Here is a 9413-nt window from a genome sequence, read left to right on the forward strand (position 1 = left end):
CTGTTTTCTCCAGTTACATGTAGCCCAGTCAATGTTTATATAGCAGTATTACCAATTTGTCTTGCGCAGTGTATGACTATAATAAAATAACAGGAATAATAAATGGCAACATCTTAATCTGTCAGTTGTAATTTAAATATTGACGTGAAATCCTAAGATGTATTAAACCTGGTTTTTGGCGGTATAAGTTCACAGACATACGAGTGGTGAAGGTCCAGTGCAATATGAAAATAAATAACAAAACATAATAATAACATTTAGTTCATTTGTTAACTTCCAATAAGCTGTGTTATGCTTTAAACTATTTTATTCTGGTTTTGACTTTTTTAGGAGGGGGAACTTTCATTCGTTCTTTCATGAAAGAAATAATCCACCGGCTTCTCACAAAGCTTGAAGCTGTAAATTTGAGAGTTTTAAAGTAAATTTCCATTTGTAGTTTAAAATATTAAAAACAACACATACTAATAAGAGAAATACTTACTATTATTGTACCGTATTAAAACGTTACTGTTATTCTCTTGTGTAATTTGATTATTTGGTCAACTGAAACATTTTGAATGATATATAAATTGATTATCAACCCCCCTTAAAAAAACGAAAAGGTTTCAAATACATTTATTATAAGTTGCTGCTTTTCTGTATTTTGTTCACAGTTTTTCAATTAAAATATTTTACTTTCCAAAATGGTAACCAGAATTCGAGTCTGATTTCAGTTGTAAAGTTCGAAGGTTGACGGTTACAACGTTACATACAGACCTCACCTTCAGATACACTATGGGTTTAATACTTTTTACGTTTCATTGCTTAACAGCACAGCAGGTATTGGAAACCAAGAGTAAAACGGTTTAAATCATTAGCCTTCTGTTGACGAATATGCAATAGATCTGAATTGAGCTTTGCCTGTAGTAGTGAAATGACTGTCACGTTCAGAGCTCCTTGAAACAGTTCTCGTTGCGACAGTCACTCTTATTCAACCCGTTATAAGTTTCTCCACAAATCAAATTGTTTGTGTTTGATAGTTGTTCTGTAGCTTCGTGATTCATTATGAAACACAACAGAAAAAAAAAACCGTAGGTAAACAACTTTACTTTTCATAAGGTATTATGATCCTCCAGACCCAGTTGTTACGCAAAAATAACTTAATTAAAAAAATCATTGTGCATCCCCTTTCCAACTGAATATAGATGGGCGTGTAGGCATTTATCCAAAACGCTGCTGGGTTAGGTTGTTGTTGTTATAAGGGTAATCCACGCATACGGTCCAGGAATAAAAGATCCAAACAAGACTTGGTATTGTGGAAGCATCATCCCCACTTGTGAACAATCACAGTTTGTTATTTTGTTTGTTAATTAAAATACAGTTAAAGCTCATCTATTTACATCTTTATTGAATTTCATGCAACGCTATTCGAAGGCCGTCAGCTGTTCCTGATAGACCAGAGGGAAAGTAGCTAGTCTACACTAATTACCGCCAGTTATTAGGTTACTCTTCACCAATGAAAAGTGGAATCGACCGTCACATTATAATGCCTCATGGCTAAATAGGAGGGACGTGTTTGGTAATGGGATTTCAACCCGCGATTTACAGATTGTTATTCAAACTCTCTAACCACGAGGCCATGCTTCGAAAATTTTCCAAATAAAATATTTTAGCGCGCACTGAACTAGGAGCGCCCATATAAGGACATATTCCACTCCAGGAAAATAATATTTTATTCAATGAAACAAATTGGTTCAATCTTAAATATTTCTTTAATCATTGTGATGCTAAATTTTAGCTGGATCTAGGCGAACAATCAACCGTAATGCGATATAGAATGTGCAGCTTTGTGCAAAAGGGAGAATTTATTAACTTCATAGTTTTACGTACGTATTTTACACGAACAGATTTGGGCCAATTAATTTTTCCTTTTTCTGAAATACAATCATATAAAGCCAAGCGAACATGTAATTAAATTAAACAAGTTTTATTATACGTAAAAGCGGAAAGTATGAGGGCTTAAAACGTTAAAAATTAGACCTCAATACCTGTCGTAGACACATTACAGATAAAACATTGTATCGTTTTGTGTTTAACAAACAACAATGTTCTTAATACATTTTATTATTTAAAACAAATATAATGTTTTTTTAGTTCATTAAATCAGGCCCTCTTTCCTATTAGGTATTTTTATCAAGAGTTCGTCATTTGAGGAACATCACACCTGGAACAGAAACGATATCGTGATTTCTAAGCTTATTTTAAGCATTAGAAAGAGCCCAAGAACAGTTTTCTCAGCATGTCCACCTGCCAACCACATGTGTTATTTATTATAAGTGTGCTTAGCATAACTTTGAACTGTGATAACGTCATAGACTGCATTCTGCTGATACTCATGGTAGTGAAAAAACTTACTAAATACTGATTGCAGGTTACTTGGCTGTCTCTAGATTAGGGAGCTAGCATTAGGCCTGTTGTACTGGGCGGCAATAAATTAAGACATCCTTTGTGACCAACTCTTGGCCAAGATTTTGAACTTACAAAGGGACTCAGAATTTGACAAATTCTCGTGTGTGTTATCATCACAAAACCGTGTTCCACACCTCGGAGCTGTGGCTCCACCATAAGAATGACAATGAAATTCCACTGTTATAATACAGTATGTTAAGACGAAAAAAGCTTGCGTGTACTGTTAACTAGCCGACATATACTTAGATAATCAGTTCAAAATTAGGGACAAGATAGTTTTTGTGCAAAAATTCTAGGACAAAGAAACGTATAACATTGCCATCGCAATTAGAACTTTTACAAACACAACACCATAACAGTTTTATTTTGTTTTTAATGCTGTTTCAGCCAGCAAACCTAGACTTTTTAACAAATACAGTACCATACACAGTTCTCTCCCACACTGTTTCAACCAATAAACCTAGACTTTTTAACAAATACAGTACCATACACAGTTCTCTCCCACACTGTTGCAACCAATAAACCTAGACTTTTTAACAAATACAGTACCATACACAGTTCTCTCCCACACTGTTTCAACCAATAAACCTAGACTTTTTAACAAATACAGTACCATACACAGTTCTCTCCCACACTGTTGCAACCAATAAACCTAGACTTTTAACAAATACAGTACCATACACAGTTCTCTCCCACACTGTTTCAACCAATAAACCTAGACTTTTAACAAATACAGTACCATACACAGTTCTCTCCCACACTGTTTCAACCAATAAACCTAGACTTTTTAACAAATACAGTACCATACACAGTTCTCTCCCACACTGTTTCAACCAATAAACCTAGACTTTTTAACAAATACAGTACCATACACAGTTCTCTCCCACACTGTTTCAACCAATAAACCTAGACTTTTTAACAAATACAGTACCATACACAGTTCTCTCCCACACTGTTGCAACCAATAAACCTAGACTTTTTAACAAATACAGTACCATACACAGTTCTCTCCCACACTGTTTCAACCAATAAACCTAGACTTTTTTACGAATACAACGTTGTACAAAGTTTTCTGCCTGTAATGATATAAAAGACTGTTTAGTGTATATATTATTTTGTATATTTTGTGAATGAATATTTTATTATTATTTAGTTGTTTTTTATTATAAGTGTATTTTTGTTTGTGTTTTTTTTTGCTTATAGCAAAGCCACATCAGGCTATCTGCTGAGTCCACCGAGAGAATCGAACCCCTGATTTTAGCGTTGTAAATCCGTAGACTTACCGCTGTATCAGCGGGAGACTATTATGAGAGAGTTAAAAGCAGACGATTATTGGAAGTTGTGTTTATAACTTATTGATGTCTCGAATACAGAGACCAAACGATTTAGTAATAAACATATAAATTGTATGAGATGAGCGGAAAATAGCAGACAAAGACAATAGCAGTAGAGAGTGACGTCAGAACTTAAGGAAAAGTTTGAAATTTGTGGTAGAAGTGATAGGCTTAACAATTAACATAGACCAGTCGTTTGATTTGTTATATTAAAACAGTAGAAAAGGAGATAATAATAATAATTTATTCTGTTAAAGCGTTTTTATAAAGTAATTGTGTTGAAGAAAGAAGATCAAAAGATTTACAAAATTGTAAATGAATTATATACATAATACTAGTGCAATTGAACTGGTATTATCAGCGCTAGCCATCTCTAATTTAGCAGTAATAGACTAGAGCAGGGATCGGCAAACTACGGCCCAAGGGTCAAATCCGGCCCGTCGCCTTCATTGAATATGTAACATTGTGTACAAAAATTCTCTGTTTTCCTTATCTATCTTTGGTTTAGCGAATAATAGAATTCAGTATCGAAAAATAGAGCAAAAGTCTCATTTTTGCAGTGGCCTCAAATGAATCAACGTTTTATAGCTAAAAATGTTTTAACCCTTCACTGTATGCCGTGTCATACATGGCACATACAGATTTTTACGTCATTAAATACTAACTAAAGTATTTTCTGTGGTAAGCTGCATGCTGGGCCGCTAGTAAGACAAAACAAGTAGCTTAGCGTCGTCAGACGCCGTTTCGGACGGGTTAACAAGTTCTGAACACGTTCAGTGTTCGTTACACTCTGTCCGTATCGTTGCTGCTCGAACAAACTCTTTGATATATTGTTTCATGATGAAATTTTGTACAATGGATGGTAACTGCCTGTTGTGGAGACACAAGTGTAGAGAACGACGTTTCGAAAGTCTTCCGCCTTTTGTCTTCAATTATTGTGTGTGCAGGACTTGTTGGTCTTTTATAGTGTTCTGAAGCAGAACGCCAAAAGATCGTAGAGAGTTTTAAACAGAATGGTTACACCTCCTCCTTCATCAAAAACTCCTTGAAGAAGACCACGACAGAAAGAAAATGTCAGAAAATCACCACCACTACCACCATTTACCTACATTTCAGTGAAAAACGCATAGCAAAACAAAAAAAACAACAAAAAAACATAGAAGTCCGGTGAAAATCCTACAGTACCTTAAGGTCCATTCTGGTAAAAAAACAAACAACGACTTACCACAGAGTATCTCAAAAACGTCATCTATGACGATGACCGAAGAAGGTCGAAACGTTGTTCGCTCCTTTACCTAAAAATTTTCTCAACTCAAGCCAGCCGTTTTTACATATATAAGTATAACTACCAAGTTAACTGTTGACAAACATACCTATCTAGTGAAATGGTTACAGACACACCTATCAAGTTCACTATTGACAAACATATCGGTCTAGAAAACTGGTGACAAACAAACCTACCAAGTTCACTGTTGACAAACATACCTGGCTAGAAAACTGGTTACAGACAAATTTGTTTAATGAGCTGGTAACAGACAAACTTATCTAGTTTTCCTTGTTGCTAATTCAAGTAAAGGTAATTAGTGTACAAATGTAAAAAATACGAACTAACAAAATTTAACAAATTACGTAATGAGTGAAGTTAACCAATCCTTTCAGCCCTTCCTGTGGCGTATCGGTAAATCTACAGGCTTACAATGCTAAAAATTGGATTTCAGTACCACTTATAAGCAGAACACAGACAGCTTATTGTGTAACTCCGCGCTTAATAACACTGAAACCAATTCTAGTTGTCGTAAAGCTAATAATGATTGAAGGAAGACTAGCTTATGACGTATGGCCTTTGCAAGAATCTCGAGGGGAGCACAAGTTTTGAGGGCTGTGAAAACAAATATCGTGCAGCATTTATAGGGGTATTTTTAACATCTGATGTTGTTGTTTTTTTTAATAAACGAATCCTTTTTACACGAGCGATTTCACGTAGTCCAGCATTTTATTTCATGATATTATGAGTTGATGTCCCTATCTCACATATGTATATTGATATATATTTGCACACTTTAAACGTGTTCAATATATATTGTGCTAACCAGGAGTAACAGAAAAAATCTCACAAACCTTTAAAGTATTATTTGTTGTAATGGACCAAGAGTGGCCCAGCGATTAGTGTGTGAGACTGTAATTAACAGGGTCCAAGGTTTAAGATGTGGTATCGTTAAACACACTTTACACTTAGGAATCATAGTGTTCGAGAAGAGGTCGCATTGATCACACTCTATATTTATGGATTGTGAATAACGGGATTCAGGGTTCGAGATGTGTAGGCGCCGAACTTGCTTTAATGTTAAATACAATATAAATCAGTTTCGTTCAAAAATAAGGAAGGTATTTCAGTGTTGGACATACCTGAAGCGTAGAGTCTCGTGTGCTTTTATGTGTGGTCCAAGTGTGATTTTTCAACCTTTACTGTTATTAATGTGTTTGCCTGGTAAGCAAAAGATTGAGGCTTCGAATACTTGCAAGAGATCCAAGTAAAAAAAAAGATTATTAGCTCACAGTACTTAGCACCCAATGTTAGACGTACTGCACATTTTTATAATCCATTTTGTTAAAGTACGTTCTTTTCTCACAAAGTCCGTTTCATAGACGTATTGGTGAAAATGTCTCTATGTTTGTAAAACCTCATACTGTTGAGCACCGAAGTTTCAAGTAGTTAATTAAAAAAAAGTATTCTAAATAAGTTTCCGATGGCTCAAAAGTAATTCAGAGGGTTTATAGCGTTAAGAATCGAGTTTTCATACACGAATCGGGTAAATAGCTTATTGTATAGTTTTCTGTTTCACAAAAAACAAACAAATGAACATAAATACTTTTAAAAATATATGATATCATGGTTTCAATAATACATATATATTATCATACGTTACAGGGAGGAGTGTTTCCCCTCTTACATTTCACAAAAAATTGCTCATATTATGCTGTAAACTCAACATTGTAGTTCAGTGTTTTTAGTTTTAAACTGTAAATTTGTATTTGCGTTTAAGCACACACATCAGATATTCTTGTAAACTGTTGACTTACACTGTAAAAGCTGATCCCCTTACATGTTTTCCCGACTTAACAATATTTCTGTGTAGTCAATGGTTATGCGACAGTAATTTAAAGTAGATCACGTAGCCTCTGACGTAGTGATTAATGGTACGTAATTAACGTCATTTCTGGAAGTCATGCTATATTATCTGTTATTCTACTGTATATGTGACTGGCTGTTCTATACAGGTGCGACTTCTGTTAAAGAGGTATATAAGGTGTCTGTGCTTAAATTGAGGACGTTTATCAGCTAGGAAAGTGATACTCTGTGACTTCTGTCAGTAATATGACCAAGACGTCCTCAGCTGTCGTCTTCTTATTTCTTGCTTGTGTAAATGTCAGAAGTAATTGGTTTAAGGGTGGGAAAGAACGCCCTGAGAATGAAATTCCCATCATCATCCGCTAGCAATTTCCCCCGGGCGGAAATGCTTGAAAGCTTACCAAAAATGGACGAGTTTACCCTGTGTTTTGGGAAGAAGATTATTGACGAAACCCAGAGAGAACATGCTCACCCATGATCGAAGTTAATGTACCTGCGAATAACAGAATGGTTAGCAGTAGGTACAGATTTATCTGTATAAGATGGAAAATTATTTTATAGGATTAGTTTTTATACAAGGTACAGAATTTTTTGAGTTGAAAAACACACACATGCCGGTGTTTTTTAATATTTTTATTCGGTGCGTATAAAGCAAATAACGCGTACAAAATACGATTTTCTTAAACATATATTCTTAATATCTTATTTTTTTAAGTGTGTACATTGGTAAGGCGTGTTTATAACTATTTAAGCTTATCTCTTGGTGAAAGTGTTCCATAAAAACTATTTTATTACAACATTTGCAGTAAGCCGATTTATTTTTAGAACAGGTACAACGCTTTGATTACTTGTGTTATCATTTTTAAGTACACAGGTTTTAACTTAAGAATATTCACACCACTGATCGAAATGTTATAACCTGTTTTAAAAATAGATTTCCCTTGATGTAACTTCTACAAAAATAATATTTAATCAGTAAGTAAACTCAAACCGAAACAACTATTCCATAAAACATTTGAGAATTCACTACTGATAGTGCAAATACTCATTCGAAAAGTTAAGTAAACAACTTCTCTATGGTGACTGAAATTAGAGGCAAATGTGGTGATAAGGGAAAAAGTCAGAGTTGAAAGTGGCAAAGAAAAACTCATTTACAAATAGTTGTTGAGGAAATCTCGGCCCCGTCATAAATTTCATACTTGTTCTGAAGCCAGTTAACAATGTTTCCTTTTATTTCTTCTTCCACGAAACAGCAGGGGCTGGATTTGCAAGCTTTGCTTAGACATTTGCTGATTCGGCTTATTTGTTCTGAATCGAGAATCTCATTCCAAATCATAAAATCAACGATATCACCAACTAGAGATTGGTTAGGATCGTAGCCCCCACCCAGATTGTCTTGTTCCTGACCAATAACAAGTTTACCCCCTGCTTCAATTTTCAGCCCACTTGCTACATTATTCACCACACCAGAACACAGTGAATCATCAACATAGAACGTTGCTACACCCCCAGCACTTCTCCAAGAAACACAGACTCTTTGCCATTGTCCCACAGAAATACTGTTGCAATTCATTATAGCCAAAATACTTTTGATTCGCAATTTGATAACTTTACTCGATGGATCGATGGATACTAGAATTTCGTTACTTTGTGTATCACTTAAAGCATACGAGATGATGAAGTGTTCTCTCGAGGTTTCTCCCGTAATCTTCACCCCAAAACACAGAGTAAGCTCGTCCATTTTTGGTAAGCTTTCAAGCATTTCCGCCCGGGGGAAATTGCTAGCGGACGATGATGGGAATTTCATTCTCAGGGCATTGTCTCCCACCCTTAAACCAATTACTTCTGATATGGCCCAGCCAAGAAATAAGAAGGCGACAACTGAGGACATCTTGGTCATATTACTGATAGAGTCACAGAGTATCACTATCCTAGCTGATAAACGTCCTCAATTTAAGCTACACACCTTATATACCTCTTTAACAGAAGTTGCACCTGTTTAGGATAGCCAATCACAGACAGAGTAGAGTAACAGACAATCTGGTATAACTTCCAGATATCAATCACATTGGTTAAATACCATTAATAAGAGTGTCATAGGCCACGTGATCTACTTGAAATCAGTCTTTCGTAACGTGTGGATAAAATATAAAATTATATTTTTCATGCAAAGAATGATGTGATATATATCTTCATAAAGTATGAAAAAAAATGAATCTTAAAATTCCACAGTCCGTATATATAGAGTGTGTTTTGTGACACCACGTCATGAACCTTGGACCTTGTGATTTGCAATTTCACACGTCAATTGCTGGACCAGTCTTGTTTCACCAAAACAAAACTTACTTGAAAGTCTTAAGGATTCCTTCTCGATTATTACTGGTTAGCCCAATATATAATGAACATGTTCAAAGTGTGTAAATATGTGTATAGATATGCTAGATAGTGATACCAGGTCAAAATGTCTCCCGCTGGTACGGCAGTAAGTCTACGGATTTACA

At 35.2% G+C, this 9413-nt stretch overlaps 1 protein-coding gene across 1 annotated transcript; it reads right to left on the minus strand.

The window, feature by feature from the left end:
* Nucleotides 1-7530: 7530 nt before the first annotated feature.
* Nucleotides 7531-8850, minus strand: LOC143257606 (C-reactive protein 1.1-like). The gene has a single exon (XM_076516589.1). The coding sequence runs from the start codon at nucleotides 8810-8812 to the stop codon at nucleotides 8060-8062; it is 753 nt and encodes a 250-aa protein (XP_076372704.1). The 5' UTR covers nucleotides 8813-8850; the 3' UTR covers nucleotides 7531-8059.
* Between the last annotated feature and the right edge of the window lie 563 nt (nucleotides 8851-9413).

The sequence above is a fragment of the Tachypleus tridentatus genome, chromosome 7 (genome assembly GCF_004210375.1).
Source record: "Tachypleus tridentatus isolate NWPU-2018 chromosome 7, ASM421037v1, whole genome shotgun sequence".
Classification (NCBI taxonomy): Eukaryota; Metazoa; Arthropoda; class Merostomata; order Xiphosura; family Limulidae; genus Tachypleus; species Tachypleus tridentatus.

What these genes read in the sequence shown, in the direction of transcription:
- LOC143257606 (XM_076516589.1), bottom strand. Translation starts at nt 8,812, where the DNA reads ATGACCAAGATGTCCTCAGTTGTCGCCTTCTTATTTCTTGGCTGGGCC.